Source organism: Podarcis tiliguerta, assembly GCF_965153285.1.
Source record: "Podarcis tiliguerta genome assembly, chromosome: 7".
In the NCBI taxonomy this organism is placed as follows: domain Eukaryota; kingdom Metazoa; phylum Chordata; class Lepidosauria; order Squamata; family Lacertidae; genus Podarcis; species Podarcis tiliguerta.
In genome coordinates this window covers 40,289,039-40,311,293 of record NC_139540.1, presented here as the reverse complement: position 1 = coordinate 40,311,293, position 22,255 = coordinate 40,289,039, and the positions used below count along the sequence as shown (strand labels likewise).

The following is a 22,255-nucleotide window of genomic DNA, read 5'->3' as shown; positions in this document are numbered from 1 at the left end:
TTTATTCTTGGCTTTTTGCCCTGCCAGACAAATCTGGATATATCTTTCTGCCACTTCTTGAAACAGTCCATTTTATCAATAATCTGCAGTGTCTGGAACAAAAATAACATTTTTGGCAATACATTCATCTTTATCACAGCAATACGACCTAACAGTGAGAGTTTTAGATTAGACCATATATCTAGATCTTTTTTTATCTCCATCCAACAGTTGGATATATATAATGTATCTGTTGGTCATAATGTAAGCGTACTCTGAGGTTATGGTGTGTTAGACATATATATATATATAAACCAAAGTTATTACAAAGTTGGTTTTATCAAATAAGAAACAAACCCAAGATTGTACTGCTGTCTCCCTTTTACATATAAAGCCTGTAAAGAGAAAAAGCTTTGCATGCTATTAGCTGGGGGTAGTTAATGGAGTTTATTTTTTTAACCCTTCAGTAATTCTGTGGTATGTTTATCAACAGCACGTTAAAGATTACCACATACAATGTCATCTTTTATAAGCCATTGTTTCCCTTTTTGCTTGCAGCAGGATTTTAAATTCTCTTTTTAAACCAGAGCGGCATTACTGTGAATCATGGGTTTTGTTCCTTCTGAAGTCTGCAGTGAACCACGGAATGTGAAGTATTTACTGACTACATTATATAACTTGTCAGTCTCTTGCTGTAAGCAACTGTGCTTGGATGGCTTCATGGGCATTTGGGGAAAAAGGAGAAAAAAAACCCAGGCAGCTCAAAGCAGCTAATCATAACATCCCCCTTTCTCTTAAAATGAGATCATTATCTTTAATAAGCTGCCTGTTGTAGAAAGAGAGAGCAAAGATTTCTAAACAAAGGGGAAAGATTTTCTCTTGCATTGCCTGCATGCAACTGCCATGTGGTTAACTTCCACATTCAGCACCAACATGAAGCAAAAGACAGGCACATCATTAGATATAAAAATGCTAATGCAGCATGCTTAGATGTTATTCTCTTTCACTTGGTTCTTTAGTTCTTATGACTCAGTAGTTCTAGACTAAATAGCAGCTAAGACTAGTTTCCTCATAGGTCTGGTGGAGCATATAAAACAAACGGGAGGAGGGAGAAATCTATTTCTCACCTCCCCAATTGCTCATTTCTTCAACCCTGACTTAAAATACATGCCTAGACACCACTAATTTCAAGAATCAGATGTATAGGACCCCAATTCAGAATTCAGTCAAAGGATCATGCCATTCAAGGGGGTAAATCAAATGCAATGCATATAAATTGTGTTTAACCCAATAAACAGCCCTGCATCAAGAGAGAACTTGGAAGATATTAGAAAGGATAGAGGAGGGAACCCACCACAGTTCATGTAGAATGGCCATGTGCCCTATTTTAAGGAGGAAAATCCACTGTTTGAAGGATTGCCCAATCCAGGTTTAGCTTAGAAATAAAGAAGGGAGACCGGGGCCATTAAGTTGCTCATCAACAGTTAGCACCTAAGCAGGTTGCCTGGTCAGTCTTCCCAACTATGATGAGCTGTATTGTATTTCAAATTACAAGAGAGTATTTTTTCCAAAATTTGTATCTGTCTGCATAAATTAGCATATGCAATTTTTATGCAGTTGCTGTTTTGTCTGTTCTCTTTCTGGGTGATGCAGTTCTTTTTTTCCAGCCATGTGTAAATTGCCATTCATTCAGACATTCTTGTCTGTCTGAAATGAGTCCCCATGTGTCACAGTGTTCAGCCAGTGTGGTGTAATGGTTAAGAGCAGTAGATTCATAATCTGGTGAACCAGGTTCGCGTCTCTGCTCCTCCACATGCAGCTGCTGGGTGACCTTGGGCTAGTCACACTTCTTTGAAGTCTCTCAGCCCCACTCACCTCACAGAGTGTTTGTTGTGGGGGAGGAAGGGAAAAGGAGATTGTTAGCCATTTTGAGACTCCTTCGGGTAGTGATAAAGCGGGATATCAAATCCAAACTCATCTTCTTCTATCTCCACAAAGCTTAGTGCCTGTAAGCTAGTTCACATGTTAAGATGAATACAGGTACAAGCTGCCTTTACACATCTGCAGGTGTGTGAAAGAATGTGTGCTTTTTATTTGTTCAACTAAGCTATTGTGAAAATCAGCCATTAGTTGGAATGCTATGTGTTCCCATACTATTTCATCCTTGTTAATTCATGGGTGCATGTTCCTTCCCTACAGAGATCTACTATTCTATGAGACCTTGAGAAAATTAGCAAAACCTCTGTCTGGTTTGCCAGTCCCTTGGGACTGTTTGGCTGACTTACTAGCCAAACAGTCCCAAGGGACTGGCAAACCAGACAGAGGTTTTGCTAATTTTCTCAAGGTCTCATATAATAGTAGATGTTGTGATTTCTTTTTTCTTTTTAATTACACTATAACCTGCTTTTTCTCTGAGGAGCTCAGAGCGGCTGACATATGATTTCCAAGTGGTCTTCCATCTATTGTAGCGTGCAAGACCCACAGTTGAACTCTGTCATGTGCCTTCAGACTGTTCACTGAGCTTTACTCATTTTTGTGTGTGTGGTTTTAAGGCTATTGGTTTTAATGACTGTATTATGCTATAATTTATGGCGTGATTTTGTTTTGCAAGCTTCCATAACAGTAGGCTGAAAAACAAGCTACACAACCAGGAATAAATAAACAAATTAATGTAGCCCTGCAAAGTGCTTATTCCTTATTTATGGTGGTTGGAGATTTTCATTTTTTAATTCATTGAAAATTACATTTTCAAGTTCTGTTTGAATGCAGTAATCACTGAAGGTAATGTTGGTTAAATCTCTTCCGGAAATTATTATTATTCCTAAATTCAAGCTAGATGCTGCATAATAAGTAAAGACAGGTCCCCTTTGAAAGTATGAAGTCCATGAAGGTAGAAAACAAAGAAAAATAGAGGGACAGAGAGAAAGGGAAGGTATTGTTATCATCTACTCCATCTACCTGTGGCCTTTAATAATTGCATATCACAGCAATCCCATCCAGCGAATGGAAGACAAATAAATTGTGGCAGTCTCTAAATTACAAGTTTAGTATGTATGAGACTTCAGGGGGAAATAGTTGTGGATATTCTTTGTTGTTGTTGTTTTGCATCAAGCCGTATCTCACACAATCATTTATGGAGAAGTGCAAGTTTTACACATTTGCAGAAATGAGAACCGACATGAGAGAGAATAGTTATTAGTTCAGAAGAGAAGTGTTTCCTTCCCCGCCAATATACAAATCTTGAAATCGTTAGGTAGCTTCTCTTCAGGCCTTGTTAAGAGAAATGGCTTTTGCCAGAAGAGCCAGAATCTCTGTTGAATCACAAGGACTCTGTGAAGAAGTAGAATTAGCAACAAATTGGTGACATTTATTAGTTACTTACAAAGTATGGTCCCTCTCCATTATAGATTCAGTTGCAAAATATTGAGCTGTTTTCCTTGTTAGTATGAAGTACTATGTGTATGTTGGCGTTTTTAGTGGCCAGGCACTTAATCCCTTAGTGCTGGTGTTCAAAATGTTTCAAAGCCTTTTCTGTACAGCTGAGCAGTAAGAAATGCCATTAGTCTTGTCTGCAGCCAAGCTGGTTCGGAACACATTTTGTTCCTGTGTACATGCGTAGCTGACCCGTGTACGTAGTATTGCTTTAGTTTCAAATGTTGTTAACAACAACTGTCGACAAAGGCTTTATTTTGTAGCTCTGGCAAGATTTGAACCTCTGTATAATACAAATGTTTTGCCATGCTATCCTGTATAAATTGGCATGACTGTAAATTGATATTTTTCCAGGCTTCATTTGAAATGGCTCAATAATTCATATGCTTTACTTTCCGTCTTGGTGCTTGTTCCTCACCCACTTACTGAAATGTGTGCAGTAAGAAAATCCATATTTGAATGTGCATTTGATCTTTGCAAAATTAAAACTGCAAGATGGATATTTAGAAAGGGGAAATTAGAGGGTTGAGTTGGCCTTAGAACAATTGTTAGTATGGCAACATACTTCTTGGCTATGTGCACATTCCCACCCACTCTGTCTCCAGCAAATTTGAACCACTGGTGTACACACGTTGGCCACAATCCATATGTATCTTGTCACTTCTTATGCAATACTGCATTTTGATGCATTTCCCCCCCAAAACAGCTTTGAAGCAAATGGAGAAAAAGAACAACCAAGCTGCATTTTAAGACATTTAATATGTACACAACCATACATACTCTGATCCTACACATGTTTGCTTCAGAAGTAAGTTCCACGGTGTTCAGTAGGCTCTACTACAAAGCATGTATAGATTGCAGCCTAAGCCTCTGTGACACAGACAGGAATGATCAAGTGATCAGCTGACTTTAAGGATTAAATGACCCCATCGGCTGACCTGCAGTGATCTCAAGTGGGTAGGCTTTGAATGAAGGGCCTGGGTGCAGGTAGGTAATTTTAGATTCCGGATAATGATCTTAGGCTCCTCCACTTTAGTCATGTATTTCTTCAAGCACACATTTAACATTTTTATCCTTGTCATTCAACTGCTTTTTTTTTTTTTTTTTTTGAACTACTGATAGACTCTGACAGTTAAGAGGGGAAAATGAGCAGCCTGATAATAAGTGTGTGTGTGTGTGTGTGTGTGTGTTGCACATAACATGAAGCCAAATTATGGTTTTGTGCAAAACTTCAGTCTTCTGGGAAAGTTGTACACTGGTGGGGTGATTTTGGCAGTGGCCAGTGGGTGGCAGTTTAGCCAGCACCATTCACACACACACCCGCTCGTTTCAAGACTGGATTCCCTGCCAGAACTAGATATGGAAGAAGATCAACAGCCCTGATAATTAGATGCGGTCTCCTATTTTGCCCCTTCCTTCCTATATTGATCTGACAGCATTATGAAACCTCCCTGGATAATGCTTGTCTGTGATCCCATTCTGCATTGTTATTTAATCAGTGGTTCTAGGTTTAAGATGGACTTGGCCATTAACTAATATTAGATCTGGCAGGCATATCAGATTTCAGCTACTTCTTTCCTGGAAAACCTTGGCATCCTTCCCCGATGTTTCTGCTCCAGTCTGTTTTCTAAATCTCATTAATATATTTTTAAATTCTAGGAGGAAACCAGATAACTGTAAAACTTAAGCTCTTTCAGCTGTGTGAGTTGCCCAAAGCTGAATTCTGTGTTCTTTTGGTAAATGGCTTAGATGGCTTCAAGAAGAAACAGACAAATTCATGATGGATACATCTACAAATGGGTATTTTAATTATCAAATAAAAATCAGCACTGCAACATGGGTTCCATTTAATTAGTTAGATAAGTTAATTAAAAACCTTTCTGATTGATGAAAATGGAGGCCAAATTAATCACCTAATTGTTCAGGGTGGTAAAACAAAAATGGGATTCAATAGGGTCTCTCCAAGCTATGTGAATGGGCATTAAAATGGTAACTGTGATTCAGTAGGACAAGCAAATGTAAAGTGATGCCCATCGGGACAAAGAATCCTATATATTCTTTGTATAATTCACATATGCACTAAAGGGGCCTGAACTAGTGGTGGCTGACCAGAAAAGTGAGATTGAGGTTGTTAGTAGATAGCTCAATGAAAATGTTGACTCAATATGCAGCTGCTTTGGAAAAGGCAAATTCCATGTTAGGGATCATTAAGACAGCAATTGAAAATAAAACTGCCAATTCATAATGCCAGTATACGGATCTATGGTTTATCATAAATTACCAAAGGATAAGACTAACAGTGGCTACAAGCCACAATGGCTATATTCTCCCTCTACTGTCAGAGGCGGCCTGCCTCTAAATATCAATTGCTGTGAATCACCAGTGAGGAGAGTGCTGTTGCGCTCTTTTTCGAAATCTTTGAGGGTCTCCCTTTGTCAAATGTGCTTCTGCTAGATGCCTCTTATATTCAATGTGTGTCAAGTACTTCCTTGTACATTCAGAAGAGCCTGCATAAGTTGAGGCATCCACTGGGATCCAAAGAAATGCACAACTACTTCTGTGTGTCCAAGGAAAATTTGAGCTTGTGTTTCTTGAACACTAGATCTCCATGGCACATGGTGAATCGCCATCAAAAGCACTTTGCCTCTGAATACAAGTTGCTTGGGAAGACCAAGTGGGGGGAGAGTTGCTGCTTGTGGGCTTCCCATAGGCATCTTCTTGCCTGCTGTGAGAGCAGGATGCTGTGAACCAGATGTGGACAAGCGCCTATGAAAACTGCAGGTAGTGTTTTAGAAGAGCTATTCCCTGCTTTTTCACATAGACAATTTTAATGTGTCTTCTCAGATTTAATGCCTGCTGTCACGTGTACACACTTAAAAAAAAAATCAAATAAAACAGCAAAACTTTTTAATTCAGCTTGGAAATCTGTATAAATTTGCAGGTGACCATTAACTACTTAATTTAAATGGTTGCCATTAATCAGCTCAATTTTCTATAACTGGCTGGCAGCACTGCTAAAATGTTAGTAATATAATTCTGATTACCTATGTTGGTTAGAAAATTACAGGGAAGCCCTGCTTCCGAGCCTCTCACAGTGACATCTGGTTGGCCACTTCTGGAAGTAGAATACTGAATTAGATAGATCTTAGTTTAGTTTCACAAAGCAGCTTTTAACGTTCTTAAGGCTGTGATCCCAAGCACGCCTCATCAGAAATTTGTTTCACTGAAAAATATTGAACATGGAAAGAAAGATGTTTGGGATCAGGATGTAAATATGATCTTGCCAGTGTAGTTGTGGAATACGATGGATGTTATTCTTTTAATATTCAGTGATGTAAACCTAAAAAATTATGCATGTTGTTCAGAGGCAGAATAACTCCTGTGCCCTCTTGCTGCAGGCTCTGAGGAATGTCACTTGCAGAACATTCCTTTCCTGGGCAGCCAAGTTTGGAAGCTAGTTTATTCCTGGCTGCAAAACTGTGCGGGTGTCTGAATGGGGAGACATGATAGCAAGAGAACTTTGATTTCCATCTCTGCCCACAGAGCAAGGATCAATGAAAGCTTCTCCTTTCATCTTGCAGAGACAGGTAAAAAAAAAAAAAAAGCAGCAGCTGTGTGGGGCTCTCCAAAGGAGAGAAATGAGGGGGGTGGAGTGACAAGAAGTGGGGGAGAGGAGAGAAAGGGAGTATATCTGAGTGCTTGTGATTGGTAAGCTTTGCAAAAGCATCTGCCAGCAGGACTTCAGTGGAATGTGAAACCAAATCATTTACAAGTTAAAGATAGACACAGAGTACACAGCATCTTGGGTAGGGGTTTAAATTCAGTCTCTCGCAATTCCTTGCTCTGGAGCTTTTCTTCTTGCCTCCTCCGGGACTTTGTTTGTATTTCCTCCAGACAATAAAAGGACTTTTAGTGTACTGGAATTGTTAGGGAGGGTGGGTGAGAAGATCATGGTTCATACTGCTGGGTAAGTAGCAAGCTTCATTGGAGCTCCTTCTTGCTTTTAACTATACATGCTCACTTTCCTCTGATCTAAATGTTATACGCAGGCATGCTTATAGGTAACACTGCTTGTTTGCCCTTTATGAGTGGCTTGGAATGCATGCCTCGGTGAGCTGGCATTATACAACTTTACTTGCTGCGGCATGTTTCAGATCTCTTCTTATTTCAGTATCCTGACACAACGGTTTAAAAGTGGTGTTTCATTCCTGCTAGATTTATTTTTCCCCTACCCAATATGCTGGATCTGTTTCACTTGCAAAATTCAAGTGAGTAGTGGAAAGAAATTCTGTAGCAACAAACCTAAAGTCAAATGGGTTTTTTTTAAAAAAATGTTTTATTGTTAGTAGCAGGCCATCATAGTTGCAGCCTAGTGCTTCCATTCTGGTCTTGGCTCTTTTTCTATGTCACTCTGCAATGTGTAATTATGAACAGAAAACAGATTTTTAGTTCTGTGAAACTTGCTTGGTTTTCAGGCTGCTTTGTTCTGTGCTTTATAAGTTTATGTCCCACTGCATAGTAACAGTGATCCAAGACAGGATTGTTTAGATATAAGGTACAAAATGACTTCTTGATTAATAAGTGCTTTATTATCAAATGTGTTTGCTTAGATTTTGCATCATTTTATGATCCTCATTTGAACTGTAATCCTATTCTCAGTTTTGTTATGCATTTAAAGCAATGGGACTCTTGCATGAAACTAATGGCAGGATTATATCTTCTGCTCTGGGGAAAGGGATTTTATGAGAATATTTAAGAGATTCCTTTTAATGTAAGTATGAGGGGCATACTTGTAAGAATGTAAGAAGCAGGGCATACCTGCTTCTCTGCCAAAAAAAGAATTTTATTGTGAGGATTTAATATAGGCTGTGGGTTGCTTTATTACAATTTGTAAAATGTCAGGTCTTCTGTTTAGTAATTTACAGCTTGCAATTTTTACTATGGTGTAAAATATATTTCCTGCTTTCCGCTTGTGCTGTTGACTTTCTGAAATTCTTTCTGTAAAAAAACTTTTTGTGGTAGCTGACTGTAGCGAGAGACCAATTTTATTATTCCTGATATTCTAGTTTATATTTTGAAGAGTTGTTTTTAATGCCACAAGGGAATCGTTGCCTTGAAAACATAAAGAGCAAAACTGGCTGCATTCCGTTTCCTTCGTTTGACGGAAAAGCTGCTGCACCTGACAGTTTGCCCTTTTTCCTTGTTAACTAATTCCATTTGTCACAGTGCTCAACAGTATTCTTTGCACGGGGTTTGGGCGGGGGGGGGAGGCTTTATAAACAACAAAATAAAATTGAAGCGCGAAGTCTGTATGCCATTTCCTAGTGAATGCAATTGAAAAGAAGCAGAAATTATGTACCATGCATTTTATATTAATGTATTTTTTAAGAACTTGTTCTTATGTTAAAAATGGTGGAGAAGAATTTGGGGATTATAACTAGTTGAGTGAGTTCTTAACTCTTAAGTCCTGTGTTACTGCTAATCTCTCATGTTTCATGTAGTGCCAGCAGTGTATTTCGATACTGGAAATTCCAGTGACAGTATCTGTTTACGTGTTAGTGTCCCTGTGTGTATTTCATTGTACCCTAGCTTCAGAAGCCACAAAGCAGGCTACAAACAACTTGAACCAGGGAGATCGCTAGGCCATTTTATGAGTGGGAAAGGTCCAGTTTTCTTAGGACTGGGCAGTTCTAGCATCTATATGTTGCAGGAGGGTCGGACTCTGTACACATTACCATTTGCTCTTATCCCAGCGCACTCCTGCCCCTAGTGTTGGAAGCAGTGCACACATAATGTTGGTCACAATCCATCTGTACCCCGTGGCTTTTTGAGAAATACAGTTGTACCTCGGGTTAAGTACTTAATTCGTTCCAGAGATCCGTTCTTAACCTGCACCACTTTAGCTAATGGGGCCTCCCACTGCTGCCACGCCGCTGGAGCACGATTTCTGTTCTCATCCTGAAGCAAAGTTCTTAACTATTTCTGGGTTAGTGGAGTCTGTAACCTGAAGCGTATGTAACCCGAGGTACCACTGTACTCTGGTTTGATGCGCTTTCCTTCAACCCAGCTTCCATCTGATTTGGGGGGGGGGGTGGAAACCACGGTTCAGCTGGAAGCTACCTTTCAGACAGCCATTGTGCATGCACAGGTGACAGCACATGCACCGATTATATCCTCAGTGAATTGGAGTTGGGTGTGAGGAAACAAATCAGGTAATTACACATTGGGTGGAGGCATCGCCTCCCCCTCTGGTGTGCACAGCAGCTTGAAATGCATAGCCTCAGCTGCAGTGGTAAATTCTGAGTGCTGGGAAGTTTCCCAGACTTGGTTCTAGATTTTTCTTTTTTATTTATTTATAAAGGGTATAAATAAATCATGGTTGAAAAGTTAAATATGAAAACTCTTACGTAGCTTTTAGAAGCTAGAAAACTGTACTTTTCTAGTTCCTCTAAGCCAAATGTCAGTTTTCACATTTAACTTGTAAAAACGAATCCCTTTAATTCCTCAGTCCATTGCACACTGACCTGGGAATAAGCCCCACTGAAGATAAAGGGGCTTGCTTCTAAGTAAAGATGCATAGCCTTGCATGCTGATTTCAGTGGAACAAAGCTAAGCACATGCTCAACTCTGATTGAAACTAGTGAAACTCTAGTGTGCTGCCAGGTTTTTTTGAATGGATTATACCATTATATGTTTTATTATTCTTAGATATATGCCCTATGTTTCTTTTGGATAATCCTCATGGCGGTAAAAAGTTTTTTTTAATGTTCCCATACCAGTGGAAAGTCATTCCAAAAAGAAATTCTTGGTTGCCTTCAAGTCTAAAACCTCATAGGCGTGGCACAGAACAGATTCCAGGGATGTTCTTACATTGACTTTTATCCAGGAAATGGAAATGTGATAGCCTTCTCAGGGGCAGTGATCACACTGGCAGCTTAACACTAATATCAGGGTGGCCAGGAATTTCTGCTTGTTGCTTGGTCGCAATTAACATGAAGGAAGGACACTTCTCAAACTAGAATTGTGTTAAGTCCTATGGTAAATGGCTAGCATGAACGTACTCATGGAGGACCACACAGAGATTAATGGCCATCTGATTTAGCTCAGGCACAAACATGAAGCCATAATAAGAATGGCTGACCAAAACCAGTCCTCTCTCACACACAAGCTTCTACATTGTGTCTGGGCAAGCTGGAGCCTTATCACTTCCCTATTCACTTTCATTTGTAACAACATTGGATTCAACTTATGAGTCCCATGGGCAAAAGCTCGTGCAAGGACTTCCGCTTGTGAAGTAGGCTTCCCCCCTCTCCTCCCCCCATGCCCCACCCCATTAAATTGTCTCAGCAGGTGGTGGGGAGAACTCCCAGAACCATGTGGGGAGAAGAGGGGTGGTTGTTCCATCTGGCAAGCTGAAACGCCTGCCCTGACAGAATGATTGACGTAGCACAATGTTGAATTCCTCTCATAGTACTCCATCACTGCAAAGTTTCCTATCTGTGGTTCCTTATTCTCATAAAGGGCAGTGACTTTCTGTAGAGTGGTTAAAAATAATGAGTCAGATATCTAAAAGTACCTTAACAACTGCGATAGGTAGGGAATTGTTGTCTGACAGCTTTTTTTTTTAGGTTCAAAGTGCCAATGAAGCCTTTAGAAATCTTACATTTGTGGACAAAATGTTTGCTTTAAAGATACCAGGGATTTTAGACAAGTAACTGAGATACTTAGGATAAAAAGTAGCAAAACAGTTTTGTGGCACCTTAAGGAAGAATACAGCATATACTTTTGTATACTTGTATATTTTTGTCCATTTCATTAGATACACTCAATCTCATAACAAAATCATTTCACGCTGGGATTTTATTCAATGATACAAAGTGTTGCAAATGGCTGTTGTGGAAAGTATAAAAGTGTTTAGAGATGCATTTGTCAAAAAAGAACACATTAACAGAGATGTCCAGTAAAGTCAGGACTTTCAACCTTTTTTAAAAAATACTGATAGCATGCACCTTAGCTTGGCCAGGTAATTTAGTATGCTATCGTATATCCACTTACCTGAAGGTACGGGGGACTTGCTTTTGAGTACACATGAATAGGCTTGTTCTGCCACTGTATGCTTCTGTAACCTTAGTAAAGTCAATGGAGGAAGTGTGCCTGTTTTTACTTATCTATAAGACTAAGATAATAACAATAAATTTTTATAAAACCCATTTAGAGAATGGCAAGCAGCATCTAAGTTTATTACCAGAATAACTAATCTTTCACTAGAAATCTTCCAGTGGCAAGGCCATTGTACATCCATAATACTGAACTGTTCGGCAAAAGCTAATCAAATTGTGAACGAACTGTTCACGCTTAAATGTAAGCTCTTTCCAATAGAGCAACATGAATATTAATCTGTGCCACCCTTTGCTCTTTTAGGGCTATGGAACTCCTCTCCTTTGCTACAAAAATAAAACAGAGCAATTGGCTGGGTGGTTGTTGTTTTTGTTCACAACTTCTGGAGAACCCAGAAGTTTCCTGGAGGCTTGCTACGGGTTCCTAGATGTGAATGTTTTAAATGCTGTTAGGAGACCCCTGATTCCCTTCAGAGCTACAATTCTTGGTGTTCTATGGGAAAAGGGACTGATTGTTAAAACCACACTGGGAATTGTAACTCTCTGAGGGGAGCAGGGATATCCTAACCCTTCTCAGCACTCTTAACAAATTGCCATTCCCGGGATTCTTTGGGATAAGCCATGACTGCTTAAAGCGGTATGATACTTTTTTAAATGTATAGTGCATGGAGAAGAGGAGGTTAAGGGGTGATATGATAGCCATGTTCAAATATATAAAAGGATGTCACATAGAGGAGGGAGAAAGGTTGTTTTCTGCTGCTCCAGAGAAGCGGACACGGAGCAATGGATCCAAACTACAAGAAAGAAGATTCCACCTAAACATTAGGAAGAACTTCCTGACAGTAAGAGCTGTTCGACAGTGGAATTTGCTGCCAAGGAGTGTGGTGGAGTCTCCTTCTTTGGAGGTCTTTAAGCAGAGGCTTGACAACCATATGTCAGGAGTGCTCTGATGGTGTTTCCTGCTTGGCAGGGGGTTGGACTCGGTGGCCCTTGTGGTCTCTTCCAACTCTATGATTCTATGATTCTATATGAGGGTCTAACTTACTATTGTCTGTTGCACTGACTAACACGGACTCTCCAGGCTCTGACAAGTCCCCCCCCCCCCATCACCTGCTACTTAATATTTTCTTATAAACAACAACTGGGAATACCAAGTATTGAACCTGAGATCCTCTGCATGCAAGACAGTTGCCCTCCCACTGAGATATGGTCCCTCCTTAGGGTAACTGCAGATGATGTTATACTACACTCGTACCTTGGTTCTCGAATGCTTTGGTACTCGTACGTTTTGGCTCCCGAATGCCACAAACCCAGAAGTGTTACAGTTTGCGAACATTTTTCAGAAACTGACGTGGCTTCCGCTTGAGTGCAGGAAGCTCCTGCAGCCAATCGGAAGCCACGCCTTGGTTTTTGAATGGTTACAGGAGCCAAATAGACTCCCAGAACAGATTAAGTTCGGGAACCAAGGCACCACTGTATAAGTGACTTGAAATGCAAGCTTTTCCACAAAGTTATAGGACTGCAGTGGGTGAAGGTGAATAGTACACAGAAACCGGGAACGACTTTTCCATTAATGACTCTTTCATGAATATAATGTGTGGGGGGGGGAACTATTATCCGCATTTCTGCAGGAATGGTGCATTTCTTATGAAAATAATGCACTGGGTAAGCAAGGAAAATTTGTATTGACCGACTGTTCTTAAAATAGAAATATACTCTTGGACTATATTTTGCTTCCCTCACACTTAGGAGTGTTCAGCAGCTTTCAGCTGGCCTCTGTTATATCTCAAAGCTTCAGGCTAAGCCAGGCATAGATTAACCAGCACTGACTGTACCTATTTCACAGGTCATTAATTCTGCCCTTTTCTGTTGTACTGCACTGTAGATAATGTTAAGCTTTGTGATCAGAGTAGCCACGTATGCAGTAAGGAAAAAGCAGGGAAATACACACTTTTCCTTGAAAAGAGAGTTTTATAAAACTGTTTGCAAAAGTGAAATGGGTGGAAATGAGTTGTGCTAGTGCAATGCTATTTAGTTTTGTCATATTCTTGATTAAAGCTGGCAAAGGTTTGACTTCCAAAATGAGTCAGCATTCATAAATCTTTGCAAACGCGCACTCAACTCACTGTGGTAATATAGAACAAGACCTCTTTCGGTCTGTATTCAGGAAGTACTTCACATTTTAATGATTAAACCAGCTTTACAATTCTGCATAATCTATTTGGGTTTATAATTATGGCAGTAGTTTTCTTATCTTTGTACAGTTCAGTTCCTAGAAATAGTTCCTGAACTGAGGTAGATTGCCATGTTATCCTTCCCTGTTGTATCAGAAAGGTTAGGACTGTATGAGTATAAACTGAATTTATTTTTGTGACTCTAGAATGGGCTTAGTAATTGAAGACATTGCACAGCGCTTACTTTTACACCTGAGTACTATTAAAGTCTTGTTTCTGAAAATTCTGTCTTCCAGCCTGTTTACCCACTTGACTCAATTCCTCAATCTATCATATTGTTGTTTCCAGTAATCTTTTTTTTTAAAATAAAGCCTCCACCTGGTACCAGTCCCAGTGTAACTTTATTTTACACCTCTGAGCATTTCATGCTAAAAAAACTGTTCAATTATTCTTTGTCATCTTTCCCATGCAAGTGGTTTAAATAAAGTCTCTCCATTAGGTTAATAGGCTAATTTGTCTAATTAGTCTTAGGTGCAAGCTTTGTGTCCCTCTCTTGGTACTATATGTGCACTCAGGATATTCTTATGCTGAAGTGATCATTCATAGTGGTGAACACAATGCATCCTTGAATTGTATTCATCATGGTCATTTGCCATGATTTGTGAATGCTCCACAGATGTACATCAGATGTACATCCAAATGCATTGTCATGGGTAAAAAGAAAAATGTGTTCAACATTACATCAGTTTGGGCCTAATTCATGAGTTAATGTTGCTTTCTTAGTATCTCATTAATACTAATATTTTGCAGGAATGCTACAGACGGCTTTTTGCTGTCCTGTTCAGCAATGTTTGCCTGAGATCCATACTCCTTCACTCAGAATATGGGCTTAAGCAAATTCTGATACATCAAATACAAGATGAGCACTACATTCTCCCGAATTCTTCTCTGGCTCAGAATTTAATCTGAGGCAGTGAAGAATTGAACTTCTCCCATCCACAAGCCTCCACCCCCTGTCTTCCAGCTGTCTGCTTTCTTTGCTGCTGCACCAGATGCAGGAAGTGAGAATGGAGAAATGGCTCCGTCCCCTCCAGCACCTGGCACTGCTACAATAACAGGTCATACCAATAACAAACTTAGTTGGTCTCTAAGGTGCTACTGGAAGGGATTTTTCCCCCCTTGGAAGTGTAGTTTACTCAGTGTCTCTGACATCCATTCCTTTTGGTTAATTCTGATCATGTTTTATTTTAATATTGCAATGTGCTTTCAGTGTTCAGCTCAGATATATTATTGGTTAATTTGCTAAAGTAGATTATAATTAAGCATTGATTATATTATTTTACACATTTTTCTGCAGCATTTCTAACTGTGCAACCCTATATTCTGCATGGGCCTCACGCTTGAGGCCACAGGCTTCAAATATCAGAAGACAGAACTTGGGACCACCAGAGTATCAGCTGTTAATGACCGTATAATTTCATTACTATTGACATGGGAAGCATAATTCAATCAGGATGATTTGAAGTTACCACTACTGGGAAGGGGAGGGCAGGGTAACAGTTTAATCCTCCCTACAATACATTTGCATTGACCTACTTAAAATACAGAAGAGAAACTGTCCCTTTCCATTGCAACAAAATGGATTTGTTCAGTAACTGAACTGTAACTGCGCATAAGGAGATTTTCTTAACAATTCTAGGAGGAAGCATAGCTGCAAGATAGAAAACATGATTATTGTCTCAACTTAATTCTTGGAGTTGACCCCATTTTGTCCAGTGTCTAAGGTGTTGCTACCTAAGTCAGTGAACACTTTGATGTGGATACCAAAGAGTATGAAGTATGGAGGAGAAGAAAGGTGCCTCTACTTAATAAACATAGTGCTGCCATTAATGTTTTTTATTAATATGAAAAGCGGACATTCAAGGGCTGCAATCTCCCCACCCATTAGTGGTTTTGTATGTTCTTTTTAGTAACCCTGGTGTGCTACTGCAACAGTATGCTTTCTTTCTTTCTTTCTTTCTTTCTTTCTTTCTTTCTCTCTCTCTTTCTTCTTTCTTCTCTCTTTCTCTCTTTCTCTCTTTCTCTCTGTGCTCCCAGTAATAAGAGATCACTTTGTTCGCACCCTATGGCCAAAATGTGTCAGAGAGTCCCGTGAGAACTTGCTGTGGTCTTTTATTGAACATAAGAATACAAGATGGGCGAAGCGCAGGTTGATATGATGATGCAAAAATCAGAGATGGGTAATCCCTAGGGGTGCTTGAAGATTTCATTTGATCTGCATTTTTAAGCAAACCAAACCATTGCATGCTTCCTGGACTGTTCAGAATGCAGTTATCCTTCAGTGTTCACATAACACTACATCTATGAAACCTGCATAACATCTAGCCAACCCCATAAGTTACTGCATGTGTAGATGGTGCCTGGGTGACCTGGGCCATTTTATTTATGCTGTATAATCCCCTTCAAACCCAAAGATGTCATACGATGACCACTGATTGGATCAGAAGAATCTTTATCTGCATCAGCCACTAGCCATAGCAATAAAATAAAATGTACTGAAGATAGAGGTAAAAGCTTAACTATACAAAATACATTTTGGAGATTTACATCCATTGATCCATCTGATGCAAATTACTGACAGTGACTCTCGATAAGTTCTCAGGAATGGGACCATTCACACCCCAACAACCTATGAGTTGGAGATGTCCCTTCAGTTGCATTTTATTTTTTCTTATGCTAGTCCTCCCTACTGAATTCTAAGGTAATGAAATGGCAGGGAGTGAAAGTCTGGCTGGAAGTAAAAACCTTCCAGGAACAGTAACAATGCCCTTCAGTTCTCCTGAATGCAGCTGCCAGCATAGGAGCTGTACAATGGCCAAACAATGCCTCAGGCAGTGCCTATTAAATGACTGTCTTATGCTTCAAAGCATCTCTGATTAGGTTTCAAAAGCCCAAATATTAATTAGCATTGTACGGTTGCTGAATGGGCCCATTCTAAACCCCAGGTATGTCCAGCCCCTATGAGGGCTCTTTTTGCATTAGATGCCTCTGCTAAGCTAAGTGGGTTGTTGTGTTAGAGATGAGAGGCGGTGTAGTGCGGCAGCTGCATAGATCCAGGTCAGTGCTTGCAAGAGGTTAATTAAGATCCTTCCATATGGGCAAATTACAGATGTAAATCAGGCACAAGACAGGCCCTGTGGGTTGCTCTGTGCCATGCAAGGCCTCTAAGTGGCTCTGAGGAGGAGAACCTCTGGGAGATAAATCCAGGTTGTTGTTGTTTTCCCTTTCATGCAAAACAATGAATTCTGAAATCCCCCCTGCTGTGGCTCCTGCTTGCAAGAATAGTGGCCAAAATGATGGCTCTGCCATCTCCAGTGCCAACTGGCTCAAAGTTGTCGCTTGCTTGTATTTGTAAAGTGACAGAGCAGCACGTGCTGTTTGGCATCGCCTTCCAACTGTGCCAGCGTATTCCCTGAGTTGCAGAGCATCTTGGATGAATACTGGGATATAAAAGGAGAGTAGCTTTGAGCATGTGGCTGCAAAGTTGGCATGGATGGGGGGAGGGGCAATGGGGTTGGTTTCATATGGGTTATTGCCTCACTAGTCTACTACAAATACCCTGAATTTTTCTCATAAAATGTTGGAGGGTATGTCATTTTCATTTCTAATTGCCATTATTTAATTTCAATATACCTTTTGCCTTTTACTGCACACATACTATTACTGCTGTTTTTCTTCCTCCCAACCCCCGGCCCACCTACAAATGTGTCCTCTTTTTTGCTCTTTGGAATATGGCAACCCTACACTATACATATTTGGAAATAAAATGTTTTCTGAAAACTTATTAAAATATAAAATCTATTATGTTGACAATCCTGCTCATTCATTTGTGCTACACAGAACAGAAGGTCAAATTTGAGCTCTTAGCAAGGAGGTGTCACTTCACATTAGTTGAACAAGGCAGAAAGCTTTAGGAACACATGTTAATAAAGATTTTTTAAAATCCTCAAACTCATATACAAATATGGAAGCAGCTGCCTGAACCAATGAATAACTTTGGGTTGTTGTTGATGTTAAGCAAGGTCAGCATTATTATCTGTAAAATGCCTGCATTTTCCTCTACAAATAATGGACATGTCTAGAAAAGGATTGGCAGTAGATTCAGGATGGGCAAAAGGAAATAAGACGATGATAAGAATCTGTTTTTGACTTAGTAAACAAATAATCAATTTCTGATTCATTACCAAATAATGTGATGATGGCTACTTACAATGGCTTTAAACAAAAACCAGACAAGTTCATGTAGGTTAAATCCAGTGCTTTTTTCTAAAAAAAAATGTTTAGGGGTACTCTCATTTTGACTCAAGAAAATCACCATTTTATAGTTCAAATCAGGGGAAATAAATACAGTAAATGGACAAAAGTACAAAGATTCACAAAATGTGTGAATCTGCGTACCCCGTAGAAAAAAGGCACTGGTTAAATCTACCAGTGACCATTAGCTGAAAATGGAGCCCCACTGATTAGATTCAGTATCTCATCTTACAAAAAGCTGTGGGAGAACAATTAGGCATGTCTAGCACCAACATGTCCTGCTACTTCACACACAAGATGTTTCAAGAGTATCCCTAAAAATATGAATTCACACCCACATGTATTTGCAAACGCACATATACAGCAGCTGTTCTCTCTGGGGATCTGTGACTAGCTGCAGAGTGCAGCCACAGCGGACCCAGATTTAGGCTGTGCACATATTATCAGATTAAAAGGCAGCAAGGTATTTATCCCCACGGTGTTTAAAATTGCATGGGCACATCACTGTACACATCACTGTGCTTGGATGTTTTTCCAAGTTGTCTATGGTCAGTCCACAACAGGCGAAGAGGGGAAATGAATATCTTTATATGGCTTACATTTTCAAATTGGATTGAAGCTGGTTGGGGGAGAATGCCCCAAACACAGTTTTTCTCATGAAACTATAGGATAGCTTCACACATGGGCATAGCCAGGATTTGGGGGGCGGGGCAGGGCACCCACTTGTTCTCTTCCAAAATGGAGCTACCTGCTATGCAATTGATCAGTTCACGGAAGCCACACCTATCACTCAGTCAGGTTGCCAGTTGCGTTGCTAAAATGTGCCACAACATCATCCAGGTGACCTCAATGAGGATTTCAATTTCAAATATTCGGATTCTTTCTGCTTTTAGTTAAGTATTTTTATTTATTTACTTCATTTAGGGGGAGAAGCTGCACCCATGGCTTCACAAAGCAGCAGTCAGCTCACACTGGATGCAGAGTTAATTGGAGTCTGTGTGCTGCCTTACTCTTTGAAATAAGTGAAATGGCCATAAATGGTGCTTGAACAATAAAAAACTGGAGTCTGCTCAGTTCCGTAATGGCATGTTCTTCCTCTGGGTAGGCAAGCATTGGTTTTCCCCTGCTCCAAATGCCTGCCTGGATCCTGTGTCCCTTCCAGCTCAAAAATAGAAGGGCATGCGGTTGTTTAAAGGTATCTTCTTTCCTGGGTCTAGTATCAGCCTCCACCTCAAATTGCCTTTCCCACCACTTCTGTGTTGTTCTGCCAATATAATCTCTCCAATCAGTGTTCCAAAGTGACTCAAACCATGGGACCTCCGCATGCCTGACCTTGAGAGAGTCGATGGGACTTAGTCCATGCTTATTAAATACATTCATATCAAAGTAAACAGAAGCATCCACTTGCATCCACACAAGGCCTAGCAGTCTTTCCTTCCAGTATTTCGCACCTTCCAAAAATATGTCTGGTTCCAGTCAAGATCAGATCTCATCCTTGGATAACCCCCACTCCACACCTCTGCTTTAGAGATTAGAGCAGGATAATAGCAAACTAATCTTAGAACAGTGCTAATAAATATGCATCTGCCTGCCAGTCTCCATATTTTGTCATGGAACAATGACATGTGTATAACAACTTCAATACAGTGATAATGCTTTCTATCCAAAGCATGTGTCATCCAAGGATTTCACAGTACTTTGTAGAATTTATTTAGATAAGTTTTACAATACCCTTGTGAAGTAGGTAAGGGATATGTGTGGGTCATTTAACCCAACTGAGTTGCAGCCAATTTTGTGATAAAATATGGTTTCTCTTTAATGGAATGTAGCACACAATGCATAGCAGAAAATGAGGAACACTAAAATAAAGACAGGATTTTTATTTATATTTTCCTGCATTTTAAAAAGTTTTTGAAAACCTTTACATTGCTTGTGATGGGGAAGAACTTTTTTGGGGTGGGGGTGGGGGGGCTACACAACAGAGAGATCAAAACCCATTTTATAATTCACCAATGGGATTACAAATGACTCTTACCCTCTTCTTACACTTGGTTTCACAAGTTTCAGTTATGTCCGAGATTATTGGGCCTGTGAAAAGAATCCTCCTAGGAATAAGTCATTCAAATAAGGCCTGATTTGCATTTGAAGAAAGGCCTGTGGTGAAAAATGTAACCTAGAGTCCAGTATATATTTTCAATAATAACTCATACTAAAATTTCTAGAGAAAGGGCATTGTATTTATTGAAGGTCCCTGAACATAGGGACGCGGGTGGCGCTGTGGGTTAAACCACAGAGCCTAGGACTTGCGGATCAGAAGGTCGGCGGTTCGAATCCCCGTGATGGGGTGAGCTCCCGTTGCTCGGTCCCAGCTCCTGCCAACCTAGCAGTTTGAAAGCATGTCAAGTGCAAGTAGATAATTAGGTACCACTCCGGCGGGAAGGTAAACGGCGTTTCCGTGTGCTGCTCTGGTTCGCCAGAAGCGGCTTAGTCATGTTGGCCACATGACCCGGAAGCTGTACGCCAGCTCCCTCCGCCAATAAAGCGAGATGAGTGCCGCAACCCCAGAGTCGGCCACGACTGGACCTAATGGTCAGGGCTCCCTTTACCTTTTTAACTGAACACTTACTAATGAACTTATTATTATTATTATTATTATTATTTATTGAATTTATATACCGCCCTATACCCAGAGGTCTCAGGGCAGTTCACTACAACTCCCATCATTCCCAGCCAACTTAGCCAATGGGATAATGGCAATTGTTGTCAAACAACATATGTGGGCCCAAGGCTGAAGGACACTGTTCTGAGGGCATGCAACATTTACTCTGGGGTTGCAATTGAAAATGGGGTCCTGAGGAAGTGATCACACATGCACACACCAAGGGTCTATAAATTTAAGTTGACCTTGGACATATGCATGACTGACCAAAAATTTGTGGTTGCCAGGACCATGCTCCTCCTGCAAAAAGCCACGAGGTTTACATTTGAAAGGTTTAATGTTTTTTATTTCACAAGGAAAGGTCACAGCTCTCAGCTTCATCACATTCCAGAGAAAAACCATGCTAATATGAAGAAGAAGAAGAGTTTGGATTTGATATCCCGCCTTTCACTCCCCTTAAGGAGTCTCAAAGCGGCTAACATTCTCCTTTCCCTTCCTCCCCCACAACAAACACTCTGTGAGGTGAGTGGGGCTGAGAGACTTCAGAGAAGTGTGACTGGCCCAAGGTCACCCAGCAGCTGCATGTGGAGGAGCTGAGACGCGAACCCGGTTCCCCAGATAACGAGACTACCGCTCTTAACCACTACACCACACTGGATTGAATAATGGGGCAATATTGGGTCCTGCAAAAGAGATTCCTCTTTGTAACTGTAGGAAGGGGGCTCCCTTCAGATACATATGCCCATCTGCAGGAGGAAACTCCAGCTAAACCTAGCTGGACTGACTAGAGTCATCATTTTGATCAAAGTGGGAATTAATGTCCCCATCCATAGTCACTATACATTATGCATGACAAGTTGCTTGCATCTCTAGCTCAGTCAGGACTATGGTCTGACATAGGGAGACAGAACTATTCATTTTGGACATAAGCTGGATAGGCTAGTTAGCATTCTGGGGTTTGTTGTTTTTCCTCCTATGTTTTTGTATAATGAGAGATTAATATTTCCTTTAGTTATTTGGAAAACAAGCAAAAGTCTTTAGCGTGGAAATCTCATATCACAGCTTGATCACATTCCAGAGAGAATCTTGCTGGCAGCCGGATTTTCAGAATCCATTACAGGGTTTTTTCTCTCCCTAAATCCATGCAATTATTCACCATGAAATCCTGTCACTGAATGCTGAGCATTTTCTTCTTTTAGTCTTACATGAATGTAAGCATTCCACTGTGAGTGATTGAAGCCTCAATTGTTTCCAGGTTACAGTACATGTTTTCATAAGGCTTTGTGTTTCGCCACAGTGTTCCCTAGAGCTGGAAACCCAAAGTGAATTCCTTCTGACTTGTAATCCTACTTCTCTGAAGAGGCAATCCTAGTAAGATTTCTATTAAATTGCGTGCGTTGCCTTCAGTTTGTGTTATGTCGGAGACCTTGCTTATTGGTTTGACCAAAATTACTCTCTTTTTAATTGCATTATGTTATCTTTGGAGACCAGGTCTTCACTTGTAATCTATAGGTTTGCTATAAACATACTTAACTGGACTTTTGCTGAGGAGTTTTCTGTTTATGAGTCTCCCTGCTGGG

The 22,255-nt window shown here is 40.3% G+C and overlaps 1 protein-coding gene and 1 long non-coding RNA gene across 48 annotated transcripts in view; one reads left to right on the top strand and one right to left on the bottom strand.

Annotated features, from left to right (window-relative positions):
* The window catches only part of DTNA (dystrobrevin alpha), a 182,452-nt gene that overhangs the window by 29,880 nt on the left and 130,317 nt on the right, over positions 1 to 22,255 (top strand). For 5 of the 47 annotated variants that reach the window (XM_083449919.1, XM_083449915.1, XM_083449911.1 and 2 more), the window contains exon 1: positions 6,863 to 6,998. The exons of 24 other annotated variants lie outside the window; for them this stretch is intronic. Coding sequence is in view for 8 of the 23 variants with exons in the window: in XM_083449923.1 (XP_083306049.1) it covers positions 7,362 to 7,378 (17 nt within the window). In the remaining 15 variants the exon portion in view is untranslated. Of the gene's footprint in view, positions 1 to 6,835; positions 6,999 to 7,175; positions 7,383 to 7,568; positions 7,680 to 22,255 lie in introns of those variants that run through there. 18 more of the 47 variants (XM_083449910.1, XM_083449906.1, XM_083449928.1 and 15 more) reach the window with 14 other exon arrangements.
* The window catches only part of LOC310681904, an 83,640-nt gene that overhangs the window by 26,679 nt on the left and 34,706 nt on the right, over positions 1 to 22,255 (bottom strand). The gene's annotated exons all lie outside the window — the stretch shown is intronic.